Source organism: Bos taurus, chromosome 7 (genome assembly GCF_002263795.3).
Source record: "Bos taurus isolate L1 Dominette 01449 registration number 42190680 breed Hereford chromosome 7, ARS-UCD2.0, whole genome shotgun sequence".
In the NCBI taxonomy this organism is placed as follows: Eukaryota; Metazoa; Chordata; class Mammalia; order Artiodactyla; family Bovidae; genus Bos; species Bos taurus.
In genome coordinates, this window is record NC_037334.1 from 43,712,863 (window position 1) to 43,738,225 (window position 25,363).

The window sequence follows — 25,363 nt, forward strand, 5'->3', positions numbered from 1 at the left end:
AGTCCCTGACATTGGTGGGTGTTCCCGATAACCCGTCCCCGGCGTGGTGGGCGGGGCGGCCGCGGTGCTCACGCTCCTGTCGGGGTACAGGACTGAGGCTCTGAGCTCTCGGGGGCAGGCTGAGCGAGGAGCCGGCGAGCTCGGGACGCGGGGAAACTTAGGGGCCCAGATGAAGTGAGGTGCACGGCCGGGGGCGTGGCTAGGCGTTTCCGGCTACGAGGCCAGCCCCTGAATCCCATTGGCTGACACTGCCCCGCGCCATTGAATGACAGTCCCTAAGAGGGGGCGGGGCGCAACTAGCGTTTCCGCCGGGCCATGGGGCCGCGCTTGCTACCGCCGCGGCTCTTGCTGCTGTCGGCGCTCTTGCTGCCGCCACTGCTGTACGGAGCCGAGGATACGCCCCCGTCACCACAGGCCACGTTGTCGCCGCCGCCGCCCGTCGTGACGAACGGGAGCCAGCCGGGTGCACCGCACAACAACACACACCTGTGGCCACTGGGCTCGCCGGGCTCGCCGCTGCTGCGCTCTCTCTACGTGGTCACGGGCCTCATCGTCCTGGCCGCGCTCTACTTCCTCATCCGGGCATTCAGGTGCGTCAGGCCCACGCCGCCGCCGCCCGGGCGCAGCCAATCCTCGCGCGCCTCGCGCCCCCACGTGCTTAGGCTCCTGAAGCCTAGTGCGCCAGCGTCACGTGGGTGGGTGCGGTAAGAAAATCACGTGATGCACTATTATTTTTCTGAGTTTGGGTGCTGCTGCTAGTTTTCTAGAGGGAGCCACGGAGGCGGGAGGTTGTGGGTTGTGTAGGGCACCGGGAGTCTCCGGAACACTATGCGGCTCCGCCAGCCTGGCGACGAGCGTTGCGGCCACCAATCCAATTTGCGTCTGCGAGCTGGGGCTGGCCGCAACGTTCGCTGTGGTTGACGTTCACAGCCCGGCCGGTGCCAGACCGGAGCCTGCCCCTGCTCTTTGCTGCTCCTGTTCAGTCCAGGGCTGGCCATGATTATCAGTGTCTAGGTTCTGCCCTTGCTCCCCCAAGAGTTGAGGACCTTTTTGCTTTTCCCGCCTACAATACGGGAGACCTGGTTTCGATCCCTGAGTTGGGAAGATCCCCTGGAGAAGGGAAAGGCAACCCACTCCAGTATTCTTGCCTGGAGAATCCCTTGGACAGAGGAGCCTGGCAGGCTACAGTCCATGGGGTCGCAAAGAGTCAGACACACTGAAGCGACTTCACTTTCTTTCACTTTGGTTTTCCCGAGGCATACCCCCTGCCTGGTGCAGGCCCTTTGCCCCCTCCTCCGGCCCCTGATCTCCGCATTTGGCTTCCTCTCTGGGGTTGATCGCCAGAGAGCCTGTGTCCCACAGAGTTGACCATGTTCAGGCGCTCTCAACGGGCATTTTCTGTCTTCCTCGAACACTGCTGTGGGTGCACAACGCTTGTCTCCATGTCAGTGCACGCTGTATCCATCGTAGAGGCCTCATAGAGACCTCGCGGTTTTCCTGGTGGTGGTCAGGAGCCAGAGCTTCTGTCTGAGACAGCTCTCCACTTGATGTTTCTGGCAAACCCTAATACTTTCTCTGAGACTCAGTCTTCTTATATGTATAGTGGGATAACAACATCCCCCCCACCCCGCCCCCACCAAGGGTCCTAGCTCCGGGGCCTGCCAAGGGAGATGTCCATCCACCTTTTGTTATTGACATAAGAGCAATTGATAATCGTTGTGACCATTGTGAGAAGAAATGCAATTAGGCCGGGAAAGTACACTGCAAGGCTTTGGGAATCATGGAGAGGAGGATTATGGGAAAAGGTGGGAAGCTGGACAGGGGGTCAGCAGCTTCACGGAGAGGTCGTGAGAGAGTCACTGAGTGAGCCTGGGCCTGCTTTCAGATTGAAAAAGCCACAGCGGAGGAGATACGGGCTCCTGGCCAACACCGAGGACCCCACCGAGATGACCTCGATGGACAGTGACGAGGAGACAGTCTTTGAGACAAGGAACCTGAGATGGTAGGGTAGCACTCTACACACTTTCAGGGGCTCTTTGGGTGGGTGGAGGGTGGGATCAGCAGGAAGAGAGTCAGGTGGACCACCTGTGCCTGTGCTCAGTGTAGTCAGCACCCAGCAGCAGGGGTGGGCCTGGAGTGAGCACTGCTTTGCCGTCACAGGCTGCGTGGCCTCATCTGAGGCCTCTGTCTCACCGTTTCAGTTTCCCATTTCTTTAACATGGGAACCAGCTGAATGGCTGGAGTAGGTGAGCACTTCCTCTGTGCCTGACACTGAAGGCCAAGATCAGTGTCAGAGATAGAGGATGCCTGCCAGGTGCTACCAAAGCTGGGGGATGGGTCTGAGACTGCCTCTCCACCGCCCAGCCCTAGGAAGAGTGTCCCAGGCACAGGGAGCAGCAGAGACAGAAAGGGGGCTGACAACTGAGGTGACCCAGGGGCTCTGGGCTCAGGGCCAGCGGCCGCCTGAGCGGGATTGATGGCCCCTTTAACCCCAGCATGTTGCGGGCTCAGTCCCCGAAGCTTGGAGACCGTAGGACAATTCTGACTTTCCGGCCCCCCTCCCACACATAGAGGGAGGCGTGGGTATGGTCGCGAATCCCTCTGGTGTCTGCATTTCCTGGCTAGGGCACCTACTCCCTTTCCTCCCAGGTCTGGAGTCGGCAAGGCCTGCAGGCTGGGGGCGGGGGCTGGGATGTTAGAGGGCTCAGCACTCAGCCTCAAACACAGCTGAATGGGGGCAGAGCGGGGTGGGCTTACCCACATTTCTCACCACCTTCTACCCCTCCTTTCCAGATGTTTGGTTCAGGAAGGCAGCATTTCCAGTGGCCCTGGGGGAAGGACGAAAGGCAGGGGCCCTCCCAGTGCTTGGAACACCCCGCCTGGACCAGAGAGCATGTGTGGGCCCTCCCGGCCCACTGGAAGCCAACTCAGCCCTCCCTGCAGACAGGGCTGCCCAGGTTACCGGGTGGAAGCCAGAGGGGCACTGGCAGCCCTATGCAGGACTCTGAGGCCCCTGGCCATGATGTGACTTATACCAGTCACCCTCCCTGGTGGGAATGCGGCAGCCCCAGGCTGAGGCCTGGAAGGTGGGCAGGCTGGGTGTCCTGTCTGGGGGCACCGTTCCTCTGGGGCGGGGACAATAAAGGCAGCAGTGCTTTTGTAGCCGGTACCCAATTCCACAGCGGGCCAGACCCAGTGCCCCTGGCTCACGGGTGGGGCAGGGGGCAGCAGATCTGGGTCCATGTCAGCCTGTTCTCCCACCTGTGACCATCTGGATCATCCCTAACTGTTTAGAGGGTCCCATGCAGAATCCCACAAAGGAGGGGGAAAGATGGAGGAGACCTGCCCCCACCTGCCTGGAAGAAGACCCTGCCACTAGTTATCTCTAGGCTTAGTAAAGGAGAACTCCTATTCGTCCACCAAACTGCTTAAGGGCTCCCCTTCCAGGCCAGCTTCAGCCCAGGGCCCCTCAAGGGCAGTGTTCTCTGCTTCACCACACACTACTACTCCAGGGCCATTTCTCACAGAGCCCCAGGCTGCAGCATCCAGGTCTGGAGCCAGCCAAGGCTCCCCGTGCCTACTCTGCCTCTCTATTTTCAGCCTCCAGTGAAATCACTGGTGAACTTGATCCCCCATCCCAGGCAATCTGTGCTGGCACTCAGGCCTCTGTCCTGGCCTCCTGAGTCCCACGGAGACACTTGAATTCCACAGCGTGTGGCTCAGTGCCCATCCTGGCCACCTCAGTCCCATATTTGGATCTTGAACCCCTTTCAGGCATCTGAGTCCCATCAGGGCAACTGATCCCCATTCTGGGCACCTGAACCCCTTAGGGGTACCTCAGTCCCCATCCTGACCATCTGGGATTCATCCTGGCACCTGATCTCATGGGGGTGTTTCAGTCCCCATCTTGGCCATCTGAGGCCCATACTGGTCACCTGAGTCCCATTGGAGTACCTTGGTTCCCATCTTTTGTGATGGGCTTGATGAGTTCCTCTGTGGGCCTTGTTTCTAAGCAGAGTCTGGCTCTGGCCTATTCCCCCCTGGACCCTATAAATTTGGTTGTGGGAAGCAGGACCAGTGTGGCTGGCCTGTAGCTCTCTGCCCAGCCTGAAGTTACCCTCAGGCCTCTGGCTGAAAGCATGGAGGCCACGTTGTTAGAAGGAGCTGTCATCAGAGGGGGCTGCCACCAGGTGGCAGCCTTGTGCTGCACAGTCTACCCAGGTGTGGCCTGAGCCAAACTGTACAGGTGGGGAAATAGGTTCGGCTGGGGGCCCTGTTTCTCACACCTCAACTCCACCTTGTTGCCATGTCCACCATGGGATGGTCTGAGCTTGCTGCCCATTCAAGCCTCGTCAGCCCCTCTGGCCAGTCTCCCTCAGACCTGCTGACCCTTCCTGCCCAGCCTGAGCCTGGGTTCCTGAAGAAACACCATCTCTGTCACAGTCAGCTGGTCCCCCCTCCCTCCAGCCGGGGTCCTTTGCCTTGGCCCCCAGTTGACTTTCTTCTCTGTTGGCAATATCTCCCATCATGCCCCAAGGCTGTTCACAGTTCCTCTTCCCTTTCTGATGCGCTACTGCCACCTCCAGGAGGTCTTCCCTGACTGCCTACTACCATTCTTTGGGAGAGCCCTGTACAGAGTGGCCAGCAGGTCCCCAGTAGCCAGGGAAGGTTGAGGAACTGAGGCCACAGTCCCAGGGAGGTACTGAGATGACATCCCCGAACCCAACCCCCCTGCGCTCTCCCCATCTGTTCGCCCTGTGGGTCTTTCCACACATCTCTGCTTTTTTGTCTCTGTGTCTCTGTCTTTATTTGATTCTGAAGCCTTGCTCACCTCCCTATTGGTGTCTCTCACCATCTGCACTGCCTCTCCCTTGGCCCCCCTCCATTTCCGTCTGTCCCTCTCTGTCACTCGGGCTCTCTCTGTGCCTGACTCACTGGGACACACTTTTAACAGGCACGCAGACACCGTCCACGGCCCCCCCACCCTGTGATCTGCGCCCCTTTCCCACAGCTCTGAGCGATTTCTCCAGCTTCAAAAGGCACATTAATTACTCTAATGAGGTCAGGAGAGACCCCACGCTCTGCCATCCGGAGCTGGGAACACACCGCGTGCCCCCCCAGCCCCGTGCCTCCTGCCCGTCCCCCTCGGGTGAGAAGGGGAGCCCCGCCCGCTACCTGGCCCCTGCGCCTGTTAGCGCAGTCAGCGCCCGCACCAGTCCCCCCCCCCCCGCCCCCCGCATTAGTGTCGAGTAATTGGCAGCCCCCACCAAGGTTAATGCACTATTAGCAGGAAATTCTCTGAGGCTAAAAGCCGGGAGAGGGGCCTGTCAGCGCGAGATGAAAGGCCCTGGGGCCCGGCAGGCTGGAGGGACGTGTATGCGTGCGTGTACGTGTGCATGCCGGATCGGGAGGCCTTCCAGCACCTTCCTCCACCTTGTGCACTCATGCATGGGCATAGGCATGACACACAGCCACGGGGACACGCGACATGGCAGCCACGCATGCGAGATGCACACAGAGGACACAAGCCCACACTCGAGCACGGGTGTCGCCCTCGAGGCCCCTCCCACCACGTCCGTCCCCTCCTCTCGCCACCAGGGGAGTGCCCACTGTCACGCCCACTGTCACTGTCCCTTGGCCTGCTGGGGCCACGTGGGAGTCTCTGGCTTTTGGGTGGCTCACTGTGCACAAGACACCCCGCCCCCAACTTCCTATCCCCATCTGGGGAATGGGGCCAGGTAGGGGCGGGGGAGACTGGACACCTTGGGCTCAGAAAGTGGGTAGCCAGTGGTCAAGGCCAGGCATCTTCCCTGGAGAGCGGGCGTCTTCCCTGGAGAGCGGGCTCCTCTGCCGGCTCTGACGTGGGTCTCCCTCCGACGTGGCCCCAGGACCCGACAGGGCCGCCACCTGCTCACCTGGGGTCAGCAGGCAAGGGAGTTGTGCCCTCTGGATGTTCTGGGACCTCTCCCCTGACCCCCGATTCTTCCGGTGGGACTCAGGGCCCCCTATCTCCTGCTCCCTGGGCTGTCCGAGCCACCACCTCCCTCCTCCTGGCAGCCCTTCATGTCCGGGTGCCCACTGAGGCGTGGCTCCGCCCACAGCCGTGTTGCCTGTGGAGCAGCTGTTTAGATGTAACTTCGCTGAAAGTAAGTGATGTCTGAAACTCTGCTCCTTATCCTGTTGTCACATGTTCTGTGCCCAGTACTCACATGGAGCTGCTGGTGGTGCCTGTGTCCTTGTGGGAAGTTCTTTTGGACAGCAATAGTCTAGTCCCCAGACTGGCAGGTGGCCCTGGGAGGAGGGGTCTGTGTCCTGGGCCCCGAGACTGGGACGGTGGACGGTGGACGGTGGGTAGGGAGGAGGTGGGGAGGGGGGAGGAGGAGGGAGGGACACTGCAGGGGAGGCGCCTGGTTGCGGGGGTTACAGGGATGTTAGATGTGGGCTGAGGTTTCGGGGCCTGATTGGACACTGGACACAAGGGTGGGAATTTTAATTGATCAGCAAGAGAAAGGGACAGGTGTGTTTGTTTATTCTTAGTAACAGCCTGGGGAGCTCTCCTTGAGACCTCTCCCACATGCCAGCAGATGCCTGCTTCCCACTGCCCGTGGGGACACACACCACACCCCGCTCTGACCTGGGTCTGTGGAGCACCAGACCTACCAAGGCCCCCACCCTCCCAGCAACCCCTTCCTGCCTCCTGAAAAACTCTTGAGCCGAAGCAGGTGATGTATTTGATCTACTTTTTTCTGTAATGAGAAATTCCTCCACGCATATTTTTAGCTTTCTCCAAGGCACTGAGGCCTTTGAAGGTTGAGGGTGCCCTGGACACTGATCCCCAGCCCTGGCGATTCTGCCGATGGGCTGGAGTACCACAGGTCATGGGTGCTGGGTGGTGGGCACTGGACTTGGGATCAGTGGGCAGGTGATGGGGGCTGGGTGATGTGCTGGGGGAGGTGGGCAGTGGGTGAGCAGGGGTGGGTGCTGGGTCAGGCTAGTGGGTGCTGGGCTGGGAATAGTGGGTAGTGGGTGATTGGTCACAGTTGTTGGGCAGCAGGTGGTGGGTGGTGGACCAGAGCTGATGGGCACAGGCTAGGGGCAGGTCTGTGCCTGGCTCAGTTGAGACCCTCCCAGAGTCTGAGGCAGACCTTCAAGCCTGGGAGAGGAGACCACTGTGAACAGGGACAGACCCCCAGAAAAGACCCTGTCCTGGGTCTGAAGCTGAGGCTGACAGTCAGCTCTCAGTGACATCTGTCCCTGATTGAACCTTGAACTAAGACTGACCCCTGTCCCCAGAGTGAGTCTGACCTCTGACCCTTGACTCCATGACCCCTGACCTCAGCTTACCTCCTGATGGCTGGTCTGGAGGCCAGGATGGCCACGCACTCTGGAAGGGGACAGAGCCTCCTGGGCACCCACAGCAGTCCCCACCAGGCAGGGGTCCCCAAGGGCAGCTGGGCAGCTGTGCCTGCGGCCCTGTCCCCGCCTCGCCTGGGGCCAGGCCGTGGAGCTGCCCTGCCCTCCCCTCCCTGGGCCCCCTCCTCCAGGAGCGGCCAGCGGGCACAGGGAGGTTGAATGGGGGACGTGCGCTTTGTTCCTGTCCCCGCTCGGGCTCTGACCTTGAGAGAGAGACGAGAACAGAAGGAAAACGGAGCTTCTGCTCAAATCCTCTCAGCAGCGGCGGTAGCTCCCGCCTCGGTGGCCCCTGCATGCAAATGAGTCGACCCATCCCGGCCTTAGGCAGGGCATCCCCTTGCCCCTGTGCCCTTCCGACACCCCCACCCCTGCAGGTCCAAGTCCTGCTGGGTGTGACAGAGGAGACCACCCACCCTTGAGGTCTCATGACATGGGAGGGGGCTCTCGTCCCAGGGCAGTGAGAGCTTCCAGGCGGTCCCCTTTGGCAGCCAGCCCTGGCCACCTGGGCTCATGGCCCCTGTCCCTGGGCTTAGGCCCCACGCCTCCCTGAGTGGCCACCCCATCACTCCCCAGAGAGCCAGACCAGCCAGCCTGGGCCAAGCCTGGCCTATGTGGCTGGAGCCCCAGACTCAGGCTCCAGTGGTCCAGACGGACTGTTTGGAGGGCTTGCCAGGTGAGCCTGGGCCAATTCTGGTCCTCTTTCAACCTCTGGGCCTGCCCCGGCTATTGCCGGGGGCGGGAGGTGGGGGCATGTTCCTACCTTCCTGTGTGGAGCCCTCTAGGCCAGGCCTGGGAATTCAGACTCTGGCAGCTACAGTCAATGGACAAGATCCAGAAGCCAGAACACCCCAAACAGATGGGCAGAGTTCCCTGGAAGGCAGAGGACAGACAACCTTGCGGGTAGGGCTGGAGGTGAGGAGGGCTGAAACACAGGGAGGACAGGCCTTGAAGGAAGAACTGAAATTTAACAGGAGGAAAGGGGAAGGCCTCTCAGGGAGCGGCCTGAGCAAAGAGGGGTAAGTTCTGGAGGCGAATGCTCAGGGAACACCTGGCACATGCCCCCAGCACACCCGAAATGCATTTACCCTCCCCACCTGGCTGTGGTGAAGCTCTGTCCGCTCTAGTGAGTTTTATGCAAGGAGTTCTGATAATGCCTCACGCATGACCTTTCAGCTCTAGGCGCCCAGACTGCTCCAGGCCAGGCCTGGAAAAGAGAAACAAGTCCAGAGAGGTAGAACCTGGCCGGGCACTGCTGACACTTTCCAGCCAGCACTTGGTGACAGTGTACCTTCAGAAACTCAGAGTCTGGTGAGGGAGAATAAGAGCAGAAACGAAGAACAGGACCCAAGTTCCTGGCCCACAGTCAGCTTCCTCCCAACCAATTTGCTCCCCACACCCAGGAGTGGTCACTTTGAGTGCCCCAAATGGGTCAAGCACTCTAGCCCTCTGCTCCACCCTCTTGCCAGACACCCTTCCTGCCCTTTTCCCTGGTTAGACTCCCTGTCCTCCCACCTCCTGCTGGCCTGGACCCCAGTCTGGGCTCCTGGGTATACTGGGCACCTGCTATGCCTGGTACCTTTCGTGGCTGAGGTCAGGATTTCTGTTTTCTTTCCTAGACAGGAGACAGACTCAGTGAGAATTGACCACCCCGGTGAGGGGTGTGCGTGTCGGGGGTCCTGCAGGGAGGCAGCAGCGGCCGCTGACTTCCCATTTTGGGCAGTGAGACTGCAAAACCCTTCACCAGGCTGGACAGGGTGGCTTGGTGTTGGGGGAGCCTGGGTTAGAATTCTGAGGTCCGGGTTTGAGTGTGGGAGGGCACAGGGCGGTGAACCATTTCTGGGTCTTCTGTTCCTTTGGCCTGTTGACTCTGCAGACCAGATTGCTGGCTTGAATGGAGGTGGTTGAGAACAATCCGGACCCTGGGTCCAGCCCCCATGATAAGGAATGTGCACTCAGGGCCCCACAGAGTTGGGGTGACAGGGGGCAGGACCTGGGGCAGAGGGTACAAGCAGCCCGACCGGCGGAGGCCTCCAGGACGGTCTGGGCGGGGCAGGGGGATGGGGAGGTGGGGGCGCGGTTGGGGCTGCAGCCCCCGCGTGGCCGGGGCACGGCAGGAGGGGGCGCCCGCGGCCCTCCCGGCGTTCGGGCGGGACAAAGGCCGGAGCCCCGGCCCCTCCCCAGCGGGTGCGGTGGTGACGGCCCGCGCTCTTAGTGTCCGCGCTGCCGGGCAGGCGCCCGGGGCGACCCCGGCGCCCCGCCCGCCGCCGCCTGACTTCTCGGCGCCCGAGGTCGCGCGCGCTCAGGCGGGGGTGGCCGGGGATCTCCAAGCGCCGGCGCGCCCTCCTCCCGCCCGCCCCGCGCCCGCCCCGCGCCCGCCCCGCGCCCGCCCCGCGCCCGCCCGCGCCCGCCCCGCGCCCGCCCGCTCGGCGGCGGCGGAGGAGGCGGAGACGGCTGGCAGGCGGCGGCCAGGCGAGCGCGGCGGCCGGACCGGGGCCATGGCGCCCGCGCAGCGCCCGCTGCTGCCGCTGCTGCTGCTGCTGCTGCCGCTGCCGCCGCCGCCCTTCGCGCACGGCGAGGACGCCGCCCGCGCCAACTCGGACCGGTACGCCGTCTACTGGAACCGCAGCAACCCCAGGTGAGTGCGGCCGCAGGCGAGGACCGCGCGCCGGGAGACCCCGGACTCCCCCACCCCAGCCTGGCCTCCCACCCCGGGCTCGGGGCGCCCCTGCGCGCTGCCCTCAGTAGTGGGGACGCCCGCTTCCCACGGGAGCCTCCAGGGAGTTCCGGCCACCGGAGTTTGGGGGACTCACTCTGCGTGCATCTCCCCTCGGGGCGCCCCTCCGCCTACAGGTTTGGGAGACTTGGCGCCCTGCATGCCTCGGAGCGCCGCCGGCCCAGGAGTTTGGGGATCCCCTCTGGCACCCTCAGAAGCCGTTTGTCCCTGAATTCCCTCCCCTTTCTTGGGGGACCCAATGCTCAGGTCTCTCCGGGGACCTCCGCTAGCTTTAGGGTTGGTGGGAATGCCCAGGAATCTTGTCACTGAGCCGCGCCCAAAGGTGAGGGACTGAGGTGGGGGACCGTGGCCCCGCAAGGGAGGGTTCCTCAGGCGTGTTCTGTCGGAGGCTCCCCAGATGAACTTGGGGAAGTTGGAATGTCCCTCTCGGTGGACCAGTGTCCACATTTGCTTCAGGGGGGTCCCTGGTCCGGGGTCTCAAAGGGACGGAGAGACTGAGGCACAGAGGAGGCTCGGGGTCTGTCCCCAGAGTCCTGATCAGGCGGTGTTCTCCGCTGTCCTCCTCTCACTGACTGGGAAACTGAGGTATGGAGGGGCCAAGCAGCTGGCTCAAGGTCACGGTGAGGGGAGCAGATCTGGGGCTAGGACCCAGGTGCCCCACCCGCCTGCCTGCAGACCTCCTCTAGGTCGGGTACTGAGTACAGTCTGGGGGCAGCGGGAGCCCCTGCTACTCCAGCGAGAAAAGTTTGCTGGGGACTGACCACATCCTGGTCAGCAGTGGAAGCCTCGGACCATCTGGGGTCTGGGAAGAGGGAGTGGGCTGAGGGGTCCCATGGGAGATGGGTTCTAGGGTCCTACAGCTCCTGGTCCCCCCCACCGTCAGGGTCACGGTCATATCCAGGCCAGCTGGGCTGCACGTGGGGGCAGGGGCGCCGGCCTCCCCACCCCCTGATCCTCTGCCTGCAGTCACTTTCTTTCGGTTTTCAAGAGCCAGCCGAACTGCCTGCCTTCCAAGCCAGCAGTACCCCACCATCCCTTCGCCGTCCCCTGCTGTCCTCGGTCCTCCTGCAGAAAGTTGCATAAACGACCGTCTTTGAGGCCAGCCCTGGGACCAGGGCAGCCTGTGTCCCAGGTCGGGGCAGGGAGCCCATGCGGACACCCCCCTCATTTGCCTGGCTGTGGGGTCAGCCCCAGGGCTGAGGGCAGAGATCCGGGGTCGACGAGGGACGGCCAGGCTGCTGTGGAGCGGGTTCCCTGCACCACCCGCCCCACTGGTCACATGTGGGTTTGATTATGGTTCTTCCCTGCGGCCAAGCAGGGAGCCCAGCGGGCAGCGCTTCCCCGGCCCAAGTTTTTGGTTTCAGTCTCAGAATCCCGTCCCAGCATGGCCTGTCCTTTGTTCTAGCAAATGCCAGACCCGCCAGGAGCTTCCAACGGGGACAGAAGGGGGTTGCGGAGGAGCCCGGCCGCTGCCCCACCTGCTACAGGGCTGCAGGCGGGATGCCGGCTGGGAAGGAGGCAGCCCCTGAGGCCGGCTCTGTCCAGCCGCTCAGCTGCCTCCTGTTGCTGACCCAACAGCTCTCTCTGACCAGCGCCCGAAGGGACAGCCTCACTGTCCAGCACAGACCCTGGCGGTCAGGACTGGTCTCTCCTCTGCGTCCTCCTGCTTGGGGTGTCCTGGGTGGGAGGTGACCTCCCCTACTTCCTGCAGCGGGGCCTGGGGTCCCAGGAACCCTCCGCCTGGGAAGCCCGGTTGGGTCAAGAATCAGGGCTTCGTTCACCGCCATGGTTGGGGATCTCTGCTAAAGGGTGGCCTCCTTGGGAGGTTGGGTATCCTGGGGTGTCTGGAGCAGAATCTGTGTCCAGTGACTGGGTGAGTGCCGGGCACAGGAGGAGGTTGCTGCCCAGCCTCAGGCTCTGAGGGCACCCGGAATGGACATTTTCTGAGGGTGCCCAGTTGCAGGGGCAGCTGCCAGGATGCAGGGAGAGGTGTGAAGTAGGCGGGTGGGCCTGATATGGGAGGCAGTGCCTCGAGCAGAGATGAGAGACAGGCCTGTGTGGGGACAGGCGAGAATGGGGTCGAAACAGGGAGACTGGTGGCGGCGGCCAGCAGAGGAGCCAGGAAACGCAGGGACAGGCTGTGCAGAGAGAGAGGGGGGCACACACAAAAGGCACCGTGTGTTGGGAAGGGGACCGAGCCAGGGCTGGGCCGCCTCGGGTGGGGTACTGTCAGGCAGCAGAGGAGCCACGGGGATGCATGCGGGCTGGTGGAGGACCACCAGGCCCAGGCAGTGCTGCAGTAAGGCTGGCCACCCTCGCCTGGCTGGCCTGTACCTGCGCCGAGGTAATGAGTGTGTGGCTGTGTTTCCCCAATTGCGTTCTCCTGCTGTGCCGTGGATTTCCTGTGCACACGAGGCTGGCCGACGCTGCCAGGGAGCCCCGCACCCACCTCCACCGCCGCTGAAGGGTGGAGACTGGATCCAGCCACGGACCCCTGCACCCTCACTGGCCAGCTGTTCAGCCGTTTATCCGTCCTGTCCCCGCCTGAGCTGGGCACTGTGGGTCTGGCTGTCGGGTGTCTCTGGGCCTGTCTGTGGCCAGATTGGACTGGGCCGGGCATCCTGGCGGGCTGCTTCTGGGGCTGCGGGGGTGCAGGGACACCTCGGAGGCTCGCTGGGCTGCAGGGCACGTATGCCCTGTAGCTGCGTGTTCTTTCCCATGCTGTTTGGGGGTCCCAAGGCCTGGGAGGTGCACAGCTGTGTGCATGGAGCACACACACTGCCCACCCCCAGTGCCACACAGATACTGAAGTGCCTATGTGTGTTTGGCAGCCCTGGCCCTGTGTTGTCTGCACACGTTTCCGCATATGTGTGCCTGGAGAACACATGTGTGCAGGGTGCATGCATGTTTGCAGCAGTGTGTCTGGATGTGGAGTGTGCGTGTGTATCTGTGCATGCAGATCAACACCTGGGGAGAAGGTGTGTCTGTATGTGGGGTGCACGTGTGTCTTTGGAATGTCTTCATGGCGCGCACACATGTCTGTGTGTACGGCCTGGCTCTGGGGGCCCCGGTGCGGGGGCTGACAGCCCACACCAGAGGGGGGTGGTCACAGCTTGCCCTCCGTGCCCACCTGACCACTCCTCCACCCCCTCCTCCAGCCCAGGTGGGTCCCTGCTGGGGGTATGTGTCCGGGTCCTGTGGGCTGGGCTCCTGGCTGCCCATGGTGCAGAGGGGCCATCGATATTCAGAGCTGGCACCGGCAGGGACCCTCCTGTCCCTGAGTCCTCCACCTGGTTGGAAGTCTGCAGCCTGGGTGGACCCAGTGGTGCAGACCCTGACTGGGGTCCTGATTGCCCTTGCGTGTGGGCAGCGGCCACGTTCCCGTCTCAAATGACCAGGGGGAAGATAGTGACTAGGACTACGTCCTCCCTGTGGGGGTGTCAGGCACCCCTGGTGCCTGCCAGCCATGCCCAGGCTTCCAGAGAACCGGCTTTGAAGGGGGTGATGCCATATTTTGCCGCATGAGGCTTTTTTGTTTTGTTTGAAAGAAGCTCATCCACTCGACTTCAGGGGGACTTGGAGAGTGAGGACCCAGGGACCCAGGAGTCTTGGGGTCTGAGGGTGTGGTCTGGGGGGCCATGGAGGGCTGGAGCTTGGACTTGGGGATCTGGGAAGCCCTTGGGCTAGTGGCTTGGCTGCTCAGAGCCCCTGCGTTGTGTTTCCTCTGTGAAGTGGGGTGGCGGGCTGTGCCCCTCTGCGGACGGCAGCAGGGCGGGCCCCGGTGTGGACGGGCGAGGCATGGATGTGACCCCAAGGGACCAGAGGCCCCCAACGGGGACAGGAAATGGAGGCCATTCCTCCCTGCAGACAAGCAGGGAGGCTCCAGGCCGGCCCACAGTGTATCTGCAGTAGCGGCGAGGTTCAGGTGGTTATGCAGCAGGGGGAACCGCAGTGCTGGGGTAGGGACCAGTTCTGAGGTGCCCCCACCTGCTGGTAGCCTGGGCTCTGAGGCTGGGATCCACAGGCTCCCTTTCCCCAGCCTTGGTCTCTCCCCATGGTGGACAACTGCCTCTCACCCCCACCCTGGGCAGCTCAGCGTACAGAGGAGGAAACTGAGGCAGCAGCCAAGCTCACGACTGGGGGAAGGGGAGGGACTGGCCTCTAGCCTACCTGGGAGCTGGGCCCGGGGAAGGGGCAGCCATCTCTGACCTCAGGGGCCCTCAGCAGATGTCCCCTGAGGGTCATGGGTCCCTCGAGGCCGCAGGTGCAGAGGTAGCTGACCTTGGGATGCGCAGGTGTGTGAACGGGGGGTCTGGGAGTCAGGGTTCCTGCAGGTTCAATGGCTTGTTCTGCAGCCCCTGAGCCAAGCCCAATGCAGGGTCCTGCCTCGGCAGCAGGTCCCCTCCCCTCACCAAGGCACCCAGCACGGACCAGCCTCAACCCCCATCCCCCTGGCATTGCTTTGGGGAAATTGTCTGTGGTGGACAGTTCCAAAAGGAGGGCTCGACTGTGTCCCCTGCCCAGTGGGCCAGGCAAGGAAGGGCACGGCCACCTTTGTGCTGCCCCATTGCAGACACACAGCTGAGAGCTTGGAGCACACAATCCAGATTCCGAGCTCTGCGGGCTGGCCCCGGTGGGGGCTCACCCCCATACCCACTCCCATGCGGGGTCTTGACTTCGAGGGGCTCTGTTTGCCACCCTGGCCACGCACCCCCTCATCTCGCCTGTCCACTTCATGGGTCGGGCTCCCCATTATGCCCCCGTTTCATGAACCCAGGGAAAGTGATTTACCCATGGTCAGGAGGAAGTTATGTCCAGTGGGGGGACCCCCTCTGAGAGGCATGCAGGTCTGGGGCTGGCTGAGGAGTGCGGGGACACCATACACACGGTGGGGGCTGAGGAGGGCGGGGTGACCCAGGCAGGCATGCCCCGTGGACTGGGCACCCGGGCCTCCTCCTGCCTGAGACCAAGGCCCGGTGGGGTGTGGGCTGACCCTGCGGCCCTTCCCTCACCTTCCCCACCCACCCCGCCCCATTTGTTTCACCTCCTGCTTCCCATGGTGGGGCCCGTGCCTCAGTTTACCCTGTACCCACAAGGCCATAATTGTCCTTTCTCAGCTGATGCTGCACTATCGTGAGGCCATGATTTTCTTTCCTTTTTCTTGAAAGCCTTTTCTTATATATTTATTGGGCTGTGCCAGGTCTTGGTTGCAGCACGCGGGATCTTCGAGCTTCTTTGTGAGATTTAGTTCCCTGACCAGGGATGGAACCCAGGCCCCCTGCATTGGGAGCATGGAGTCTTAGCCACTGGATCCCCAGGGAAGTCCTGAGGCCCTAATTTTCAGTGAGGTTCCAGCCTTGGCCTTTGGAGGCTCTGCTGTCCATTTGGGCAGGCCTGGGTGTCTCTTTGCTGGGGTCTTCATTGGCATCTCTGAGCCCTTTAGTAGGAGCTGTGAAATGGCTCAGACCAGGGAGACAAGAGACAGAGAGTCGGAGAGTGAAGGGGACACACTCCCCCGCCTGCCCACCCCTGCCTCAGTTTCCAGGTTGGGAAGGCAGCCCAGCACCCCACTCCCATTTCGGGTGAGACTCCTAATTAGTTTCTGTGCTGTTAGCATCTAATGACTTGACTGTCGCCTGACTGGAGCTAATTAGCTGCAGGCCGGGTGGTTGCCAGAGGAAGGGGTGGTAGGTGGGGTTGGAGTGGCTGCCTGCAGGGTGGACATTGGCAGGGGGCAGGCAGGGTGAACCACTGGGGGTGAAGGTGTAGAAGTTGGGGGCGGGAAGGTCTGAAGCCTCGGGGAGCCCTGTGTCTGGGAACCATCCCAAGTCAGTCATTAACCCCTTAGTGAGAATTTCGATCTGTATCTACTGCTCCCAGGGATCATTTGCATATCAGGCCTCGGCACTGGTGGAGGAAATGAAGGCTTTGTCTTGCTCTCACCAGGTTCGGCTTGGGGTGGGGTCCATCTCCCCTCCATTGATGCCACCCTGAGCAGGGGCAAGGTGCCAGCTTGGAACTGGGAATGCCAATACAAGGCCATGGCTATTTTAGAGCAGGGAAGGGAGAAAAATGTCCATTTTGGCTCCCAGAGCTCAGGTGTGGGGATAGGTGGGTGGGGCTTCTCCTGGGATCCACCTGCCTGGGGGTCCCGGTTTCCCCACCTTGAGGCAGCTTTCTGCTCCCCATGACTCTATCACCTCAAAGACCTTGAGCGTTTGGCCTTTGACCTACTAACATGTATTGAGCACCACTGTATACTGGGCTCATGCTGGCCACCAAGCAAGGTACAGAGAAGGAGGCTGACCCCCAGAAGGCAGACAGTGTAACGGTATAAATACAATGATGTCCAAAAGATATGAGTTGGGGAAAGTACGGAAAGGCTTGTCAGGCCGAGGGAACAGTGTGTGCAACGGCCCTGGGACAGGAACAGGAGCAGCCCCGAGGCTGGCATGGCTGGAAGGGAGTGAGCTGGGGAAGTCAGGGGGTGATGAGGTTGTGCGTGGGGGCCATATGAGGCCCCATGAGCCTGGGAGGACTGTGGATTTTGTTCTGAGTGATGGGGAGCCAATAGAAGGCTTTGAGCCAGTGGATGGCGAGGTCTGATGGATACCCAGAAAAGTGAGTCCTGGATTTTGGGGGGCCCGAGTGGGACCTGGATGTCCAGCCTCTGACCCAGCAAAGCAGGTTTGGCCACAGATATTCTAATGAAGGTGAGCTGGGGGGACCTTATGGTGCTGGTTTCAAGAGGGGAGGAAGGCCAGCATGATGGGGAAAGAGAGGCAGGAGAAAGGGGAGACAATGCAGCCCACCTTTTCTCCGGAAGTGCCCTGCGTGGAGTCACGTCCTCTTCCAGACTGAACGGACATCCCCGGCATCAAGCCAGGGACAAGAGGGAAAACTGAGGCTCAGAGGCCAGGACCAGGACTCCCCAACCTCTGCCTATGGCTCCCCGTCACAGCCTCCCCTGCAGGGCCTGCTGGGGTGAGGGTGGGTCCCTGGGCGGCTGCTGGGCCGTGGCTGTCATCGATCGGTTGATCACTTGGGCTTTCAATGGGGCCAGGAAGGAGTGAAAATGACTTTTCAAAAAGCCTGGAGCAGCGTCTGCATCGATCGTGCCCAAGGGGCCGGAGGACGCGGCTGGTCAATGAGACGCCTGTGCCCGGCCAGCCGCAAAGCAGCCCATGGGATGGGCAGGCTCCTAGCCCCACTCAGGGCTGCCCTGTGTCTATGGGGTGCTTGCTGTGTGCACAGCTGAAGTTCTCCCATCCGCCTCAGGGACCATCTCCATGACAGAGTTGGAAACTGAGTCTTTGAGAAGAGAAGGGAAGACCCAGCTGGGCTCCATCCTGGGTTGGAACCAGATGAGGTTTCTCGGCCCCCAGTGGACCTGCACTGCCAGACACATTTATTCTGCAAAGGCCTTCCCACCTCTGCGGGAGGGAGTGGGCACCCTATTCCTGGGTGAACCCAGTGCAGCAGGGAAGGGCTGGGATTTAATCCACTCCCCCTACTTCCCAACCTGAAATTCTCTGTACTTTGACTTCAGCCACAGACTTGATATCATCATCCGGGGGCCCTCCTGACGGGTGGGGAAACTGAGGCACCATGGGCCAGTCCCCTGCTTGCCTTCTTCCCAGCTCAAGGGTCCCCGGAGCCCTCACCCCTGCCTGACACGGTCTCGGGGTGGTGGGGGGCCAGCCAATGCCATGTGATCATCCAGCCACCCCTTCAGGTGCCGGCTGTGCCAGTTAGTGCTCCTGGTATGGGGGCCGCCTTGCTCCCTTCCGTGGTACAGGGCAGCTGGCACGTGGGCATGCACAGAGGCAGCGGCGGGGCCAGGGCCCCAGTGGCCTCGCCCTCCCTCACTGCTGCCGCCCCTCATCAGGCCTCAGTTTCCCTGCTGGTGTGAGGAGGGAGGAGGTGGGGGAGCTTGCCCCCAACCCTCCGCTGCCAGGCCTTTTATGTGCTAATAATCCCCTCTTGGGAGGCCCCCTTGTCCCCCCTCAGTCCAGGCCGCGTTTACATGACGGGGACCCGGGGGACTGCGTCCCGGAGATCTAAAGGCTCCTGGCGCTGTAGCCGGAGGCATTGATGGAAGGGGAGCGCCCTGTCCCTCGCTCAGCTGACCTCCATCCTTGCCTGATGAGGCTGGGTCAAGGGGGCCCCCAGGGAAAGGAGTATAGGCTCTATGACAGCTGAGGAGACCTCCAGGGCCAAGGCTGGGGGCAGAGCTGGTGAGCTAAGGTGTCAGGGGTGGGGAATCAGGGAGTTGTGGGGTAGCTGCCAGATTTTGGAGGCTCTGGAGAGAGGATGAAAAATGTCACTCAGGGTGGAAGGGTTGGGGCTGAGGGGGGTCAAACCCAGGGCACCCCTGAGTTGGACTGAGGGATGAGGGTGTCTGAGCATCCTTCATGTCAAGCCCCCCCCCTACCCCAGGGATACAGGAGAGGGGCCAAGCCTGTCTCAGAGAGGCAGGGATCATTGACCTGTGTCCCAGGTACCCTGGGTCTTCTTGGCAGGCAGATCTGCAGAAGGAAAACAGGAGGTTATCTCTGGGGATGGCATGGAGGGCTGCCTGGAGGAGGGGGCATTGAAGTCAAGCAGTTAAAGCCTTTGGAGTGGGACTTCCTGGTGGGGGGGGGGATATCTTGTGCCACGCCTGTTGTGGCTGAAGGGCCCAGATGTGGATTCTGCAGGGAATTGAGGGTCTGGGGGGCTGTGAGTCACAGGGCACCTGCTTGGGTGCATGTGGTTACCCAGAATGCCTGGGGGCAGGCCCTCGTCCCTGGGACAAACCTCACGGTGGGCCTGGGGCTCAGGGCTAGTCTGGGTCTCCAGGCACCTGCTCTGGCCTTGGTGTGGCAAGGTTGTTGTGCCAGGCAGGGGACCATGGGCTCAGACCCTGGCACCTGACTGTAGGCAGGGTGTCCCCCCCACCCCCCACCCCGCAACCCCTCACCCTTCCCCCATCTCCGACCTACCTTTTTCCTCTGCACTGACCCATCACCCACACACCCTCCCACGGCTCCCCATCCCCCTGTGCTGACCAGTGACCCCTCCCCATTTACCTTTTCGCTGACTCTGCGCTTGCCTCCTGCACTGACCCATCAACTCCACACCCTCCCCGGGCTCCCCATCCCCAGGCCCTGCCCCTTCCCTGCGCTGACCAATGACCCCTCCCCATTTACCCCATCTGTTAACTTTCCCTTTTCTCCTGCACTAACCCCTCACCCTACTCCCGGCCCCTGCTCCGCATCCCTGAGCCCTCCTCCCCCGCGCTGACTGCCGGCCCCGCCCTCAGGTTCCACGCGGGCGCGGCAGACGACGGCGGCGGCTACACCGTAGAGGTGAGCATCAACGACTACCTGGACATTTACTGCCCGCACTACGGGGCACCGCTGCCACCGGCCGAGCGCATGGAGCACTATGTGCTGTACATGGTCAACGGCGAAGGCCACGCCTCCTGCGACCACAGGCAGCGCGGCTTCAAGCGCTGGGAGTGCAACCGGCCCGCGGCGCCCGGGGGCCCGCTCAAGTTCTCCGAGAAGTTCCAGCTCTTCACGCCCTTCTCTCTGGGCTTCGAGTTCCGCCCGGGCCACGAGTACTACTACATCTGTGAGTGGGGCGGGCTCCCTCCTCCTCCCCCTCGTCTCCCTTCCCCTCCTCCTCCCTCCTTCCTCCTCTCTTCTCTGCCGGGGCCTCTGGTCTCCATCCTCGCGCCCTCGGCCTGCAGGTCAGCCTCTGGGCTACTGAGCCAGTGGCCCCACGGTCAGTTCGTCTTACCCTGAGACCAGGGGGGCCCACCCCATGTTGCACTGAAGCCAGAAACTAGGCCTGCCTAGTCTGGTCGGGGAGGAGGGATGGAGGACACACCGTGAACCGGGCAGGCATCTCCCAGGCCTACCCCGTCCCTTCCCCTCGCACCAGATTCCCAGAGGAGTGTGGAGGCGGTTCAAGGTCGGAGGCAGCCTTGGTCCAGGTCCACTTGGCATTCATGCTGTGCTGTAGGCCTGGGGGAGTCGAGCCGGTAAACTGTCCCCTCCTCTGCTGGGGTTAGGGGCTCCCGAGGGCCCCCTTCTTCCTCCTCCCCACCAAATGCCAAGGGCAGGGCCTGGCGTGGCGGAGTGTGCCCAGAGTTCAAGTTCCCAGTAGCCAGGCCTCAGCAGCCCCTAGTCTCTGAGAATCTGAGAACAGGACGGTCCCCCATAGCCCCTGCCAAGATGGGGGCCCAGGAAATCCACCTGGGCCCAAGGCGCTGGCTCTGAGGGGTTGTGCGGCCCCATTTCTCAGCATCCTGGAGACTGATGGGGAGCAGGTGGGGAGGCCCCCCTACCCCCCAACCCAACCCCCGCCCTGGGCTTCCGGGAGGGACCCAGCGCCTCACCACCCTGGTTCCCGCTGAGTCAAATTAAACTCTACGAGGCTCCATTTCCTCCTTTCTCTGCTCTATTTGGATTTTTTCCTTTTAATTCAAGGAAGAAGAGGGTGGGGGAGGGGAAGAAGGTGTTTAAATTAAGTCCCTGTAATGTAAGAAAAATTACATTTTTCTTTCCGAGATGGGAGTTTCATAAAGATAATTATTGTAATTATTCGTCCTATCTCTGTGACGAATGTTATTTTTATTACGTGCTTTTTATCTTCATCTCCCAGCACGAGGGACTTCTTGGGGGCAGGCAGAGGTGACGGCCACAAAGAGGACCGGCCAAGAACAAAGGCGGGGATGGGCCTGGCCGCAGCCATGTGGGTGCCTGCACCTGTTCACCTGTGTGAAGCCCACCACCCACATAGCCCGAGGCCTCCCTCCCTGTCCCCAGCCTGGCCCCCAAGCCCCTCTCTCCTGACTCATGGCCAGTGCTATTGGACCTCCCCTGTCCCCAAAGTGGACCAAGAAGCAGGGAACCCTATGGTGGAATTTTAGGTGTGAGGACTCAATGCACTTCAACCTCCATGTGACCCCGGGGCCTTGTGGGTCACTGTCCAAGGGAGGCCGGATGCTGCTTCCTTCCCAGGCCTAGTGGGCTCAGGCAGTCACCCAGTTGGGGCTTCTCTGGTGACATAGTGATAAATAAATCTGACTGCCAATACAGGAGACGCAAGAGATGTGGGTTCGATCCCTGAGTCGGGAAGGTCCCCTGGAAGAGGGCATGACAACCCACTCCAGTATTCCTGCCTGGAGAATCCCATGGACAGAGGAGCCTGGTGGGCTGCAGTCCATGGGATCACAAAGAGTGGGACACGACTGAGTGTGCATGCACACCAAAGCACCTACCTTGGGCCACATGAGGCCTAGATAGGGGGTGACTTGCCAACATCGCAGATACCTGACAGCAGGGATTTGATCTCAAGTCAATCATTTGTTTGTGGGGTTTTTTTGCTATTTGATTTTGTTTTGTTTTGGTTTTGGCTGTGTGGCATGTGGGATCTTAGTTCTCTGATGAAGGATCAAACTCCTGGACTGCCAGGGGATTCCCTTTATTTGCTTATTGAAAACACACACTTTTATTCATCACCTTTGAACCTTGTCCTGTGCTGCCCTGGGGTAAGATGGAGTCAGACATAGACACCCCACCCCCATCTCTGGGGTTAGGAGTCAGCGAAGTGAGGGGCAAGGGCAGCATGCAAGAAGACTTCTGGGAATTCATGGGCATTATGTCTGGGCCTTTGATGTATGATGAGGAGTTTTATGTATGGATTCCCCTACCTGGGGTCAGGCTTGGGTCACGGGCATGGGGAAGGAGATGCAGTCCCAAGAGGTCCCAGGCACCAACAGTCCCCTGCCCTACTAATCCCCAGCCCCTCTCTTCCAGCTGCCACACCGCCCAATGCTGTGGACCGACCCTGCCTGCGACTGAAGGTTTATGTGAGGCCAACCAGTAAGTGCTTGGGGGTCAATGGGGTCCTCAACTTATAGAACCCACTGAGTGGTCGGTGGAATCAGGAAGGAGGTGGTGACAGCGTACCCTAGGGAGTCCCACAATTTCACCAATGGCTGGGACAGGCCCTGCAAATGGGGCCATGTCAGACCTTCAAGAATGAAGTTTCAGTTTTTCCCTGGTGGGCTAGTGGTTAAGAATCCTCCTGCCAGTGCAGAGGGTGTGGGTTCGATCCCTAGCATGCTGTGGAGCAGCTAAGCCTGTGCACCACAACTATTGAAGCCTATGTCCCTAGAGCCCGTGCTCGGCAGCAAGAGAAGGAGCCAAAATGAGAAGCCCACATGCCGCAATGAAGAATAGCCCCCGCCTACTGCAACTAGAGAAAGCCTGTGTGCAGCAATGAAGACCCAGTGCAACCAAAAACAAATAAATTTAAGAAAGAATGAAGGTTGAAGTCTGCAGCTGGGCCTCCCTGAGGCTGAAGCCCTCTTTACCCAGAGTGGGCTTCAGGAAAGTTCTCTAGAATATCCATGTTCTGAGCTCTTGAAACATCGTGATGCTCAGAGGGAAGGGGGATTCCCATGGCCTCACCACTTTACCCAACTCCAGGCACATTTATTGGGCTCCTGCTGGTTGCCACACTCTGTATTGGAGGCGTTGCCCCAGAGGTACAGGGACATAGATCCCTTAGAGCAGGGTCATGATCTCAGGCCAATCATCTGGTTACACTGTTTTTTAATTTTTGCTGTTTGATTTTATTTTGTTTTTGGCTGCACTGTGCACCGTGTGCAGTCATAGTTCCCCAATCAAGGATCAAACCCGTGGCCTCTGCAGGGAAAGCCTGGAGTCCTAACCACTCCAGGGAAGTCCTGAAACTGAGATGTTTAACAACACTGGGTATTGAGGTCTAGGAAGCAGGGTGGGGGTGGGTGGGCCTGCCACTGACCACCCTGTCTCTTTGTCCCCCTACAGACGAGACCCTGTATGAGGCCCCCGAGCCCATCTTCACCAGCAATAACTCCTGCAGTGGCCTGGGCAGCTGCCAGCTCTTCCTCAGCACTGTCCCCGTGCTGTGGACCCTCCTGGGCTCCTAGCCCGCCAGAGGACGCTGGCTCCACCTCGATGGCCCGCCTCTGAGACCAAATAGAGACGCCGCTCCTCCCGCCGCTGGTGCTGCTCTGTGAGGCAGGGCTGTCCACACGTCCCAGGCTGGCCAGGGCGGGGTCAGCCGAGGCCCCCCCAACCCGTGCCCGAGAGGCTGGTTGTCCACCCAGCTCGTGGCCACACCGTCTTGTCTGGAGGCCCTGGTGAACCAGGGGACCTCTTGGCAATGTTGGATTTTTGTTTTGTTTTGTTTTGAGTGTATTTTTCATGGTTGGATCGGAAAGACTTGAGTTTCTAATTTAATTTATTCCTTGCTGTCGCCTGTGACTTTGGGAAGGAAACAGAATGGATGGATGGGGCAGGGGTTCCCGGCCCACTGGGAGAAGGGGAACCAGGGACCCCTGGCCTGGTCATTCCATTTGTTGGTCCTGGCTGGAGGTGACCGTGGAGTGGACCCCCAGGTACCCTGGGACAGGCTGGCCTGAGGCAGAAGGGGCAGGCAGGTAGTGAGTTCCCCTGACTCTGGTCCATGGGCCCTCAGACCCCCATCAACCCAGCTCTCCCCTCCTCTCTCCCGGTCATTGTCTCCCAGAGCAGAAACCACGAGTTTTCACTGGAGGTCGCCATGGAGCCCTGGTCCTGGGAATCATAGCATCCTAGTATCTTAGCGATGTCTTAGGCCCCCTCATCCCCTCAGCCTCACACAGTCACCCCAGAGGCAGAGAAGACATTACATTTCTGTAAATAGAGCCAGCAAGTATATACTGTGATTTATTTTTACTGTATTCCTGAGGATGGACTGGAATGTTTCTTTTTTTCCTCACCCCTTCATGTTGGGGGGAGGGTCTTTTATTTTGGCGGGGGGGTGGGGTAGACTTTTTAGTGTAGAAGCTGCACTTCGCAATAAGCTCCTTTGTCTGTCAGACCCCCTTTCCTCTCCTCTATGACTAATGTTTGTAAGAAAAAAGGAAAACAGGACGAAACAAAACTGGGGGGAGGGGGGTGTTGAACATCACCACCCAAAAAAGAAACCCCCTCCGGAAGACACTTTAATGAAGTAAACAGCTCATTTATACAGATTTCATATTTCTACCCGCCTTTCCTGATCTGTGTTTTATATATATTATATATAAATATATATGGTGCGTGGCCGCTGGGAGCCGGCTCAGGCACGCCGGCGGTGCGGGGGCTTTTGTAGGGGTCATGGGCAGGCGGCCTTGCCACGCCTGGAGCTGGCGACGGGGCCTCCCCAACTCCGTCACAATCAACTTTGGATTCTGTATTTTTTTATAATAAAATGAGCGTAAGCATCCAGGGTGTGTATTTGTATTTGGGGCCTGCCAGTCCTTGTTGGAGGGGTGGTTTGAGCTTGTAATTTGGGCTTGGGTCTGAGATCTGCTGGGGAGCCGTGTCTGCAGACCGTAGGGCTGATGGCGAATCTTTGCTTCTGGGTGTGTGTCGTTTGGGCGCAGGGCCCTGGCATGAGCATTTGTGGGGTGCTGTGCCTTTTTTCATCTCCCTGGGAAATGGAAACAAATCCCTTCTCCCTGGGGCAGCTATGGGGAGGCTGGGAAGAGGCGGGGCTGCCTTTGAGTACACTGCTGCTGCTGCTGCTGCTAAGTCGCTTCAGTAGTGTCCGACTCTGTGCGACCCCAGAGACAGCAGCCCACCAGGCTCCCCCATCCCTGGATTCTCCAGGCAAGAACACTGGGGTGGGTTGCCATTTCCTTCTCCAATGCATGAAAGTGAAAAGTGAAAGTGAAGTCGCTCATTCATGTCTGACTCTTAGCAACCCCATAGACTGCAGCCTACCAGGCTCCTCCGTCCATGGGATTTTCCAGGCAAGAGTACTGGAGTGGGGTGCCATTGCCTTCTCCGTTGAGTACACAGCAGGGGCTTATTAAGTATCCACCACCTGATGCACCTGAGCAGATTGGAACCCCCAGACCCCAGGGCCAGTCGTTTCCCATACCCTTCATCCATGCTGGGGGGCAGTCCCCAGGTTCTATGACAGGTCTCTTAGGATCCTACCAAGTTCTATGTGTGGTGGTCCACTGCCTAAGACTCTGAGCTCCCAATGTAGGGGGCTCGGGTTCGATCCTGATCAGGGAACTAGATCTGACATGCCACAGCTAAAGATCCTGAATGCCACAGTGAAGACTGAAGATCTCTCATGCCACAACTAAGACCTGGTGCAGCCAAACAATAAAACAATGAGAAAAAAAAGTTCCATGTC

At 60.4% G+C, this 25,363-nt stretch overlaps 2 protein-coding genes across 2 annotated transcripts; both read left to right on the forward strand.

The window, feature by feature from the left end:
• Positions 1-314: 314 nt before the first annotated feature.
• On the forward strand, positions 315-3,165 carry FAM174C (family with sequence similarity 174 member C). The gene is made up of 3 exons (NM_001206241.1): positions 315-590; positions 1,886-2,002; positions 2,794-3,165. Coding segments are annotated over exons 1-3 (393 nt in total). The 5' UTR covers position 315; the 3' UTR covers positions 2,795-3,165.
• Positions 3,166-9,879: 6,714 nt separating this feature from the next.
• Positions 9,880-24,439, forward strand: EFNA2 (ephrin A2). The gene is made up of 4 exons (NM_001105000.1): positions 9,880-10,048; positions 19,452-19,765; positions 21,958-22,023; positions 22,996-24,439. The coding sequence occupies exons 1-4, from the start codon at positions 9,909-9,911 to the stop codon at positions 23,115-23,117; spliced, it is 642 nt and encodes a 213-aa protein (NP_001098470.1). The 5' UTR covers positions 9,880-9,908; the 3' UTR covers positions 23,118-24,439.
• The last annotated feature ends 924 nt before the right edge of the window (positions 24,440-25,363 follow it).

Bases quoted from the DNA above. Each gene is read 5' to 3' on its own strand.
- EFNA2 (NM_001105000.1), top strand. From the start codon at position 9,909: ATGGCGCCCGCGCAGCGCCCGCTGCTGCCGCTGCTGCTGCTGCTGCTG. The intron at 10,049-19,451 runs GTGAGTGCGGCC...CCCCGCCCTCAG, and splicing joins TGGAACCGCAGCAACCCCAG to GTTCCACGCGGGCGCGGCAG. The intron at 19,766-21,957 runs GTGAGTGGGGCG...CCTCTCTTCCAG, and splicing joins CCACGAGTACTACTACATCT to CTGCCACACCGCCCAATGCT.
- FAM174C (NM_001206241.1), top strand. From the start codon at position 316: ATGGGGCCGCGCTTGCTACCGCCGCGGCTCTTGCTGCTGTCGGCGCTC. The intron at 591-1,885 runs GTGCGTCAGGCC...GCCTGCTTTCAG, and splicing joins TTCCTCATCCGGGCATTCAG to ATTGAAAAAGCCACAGCGGA.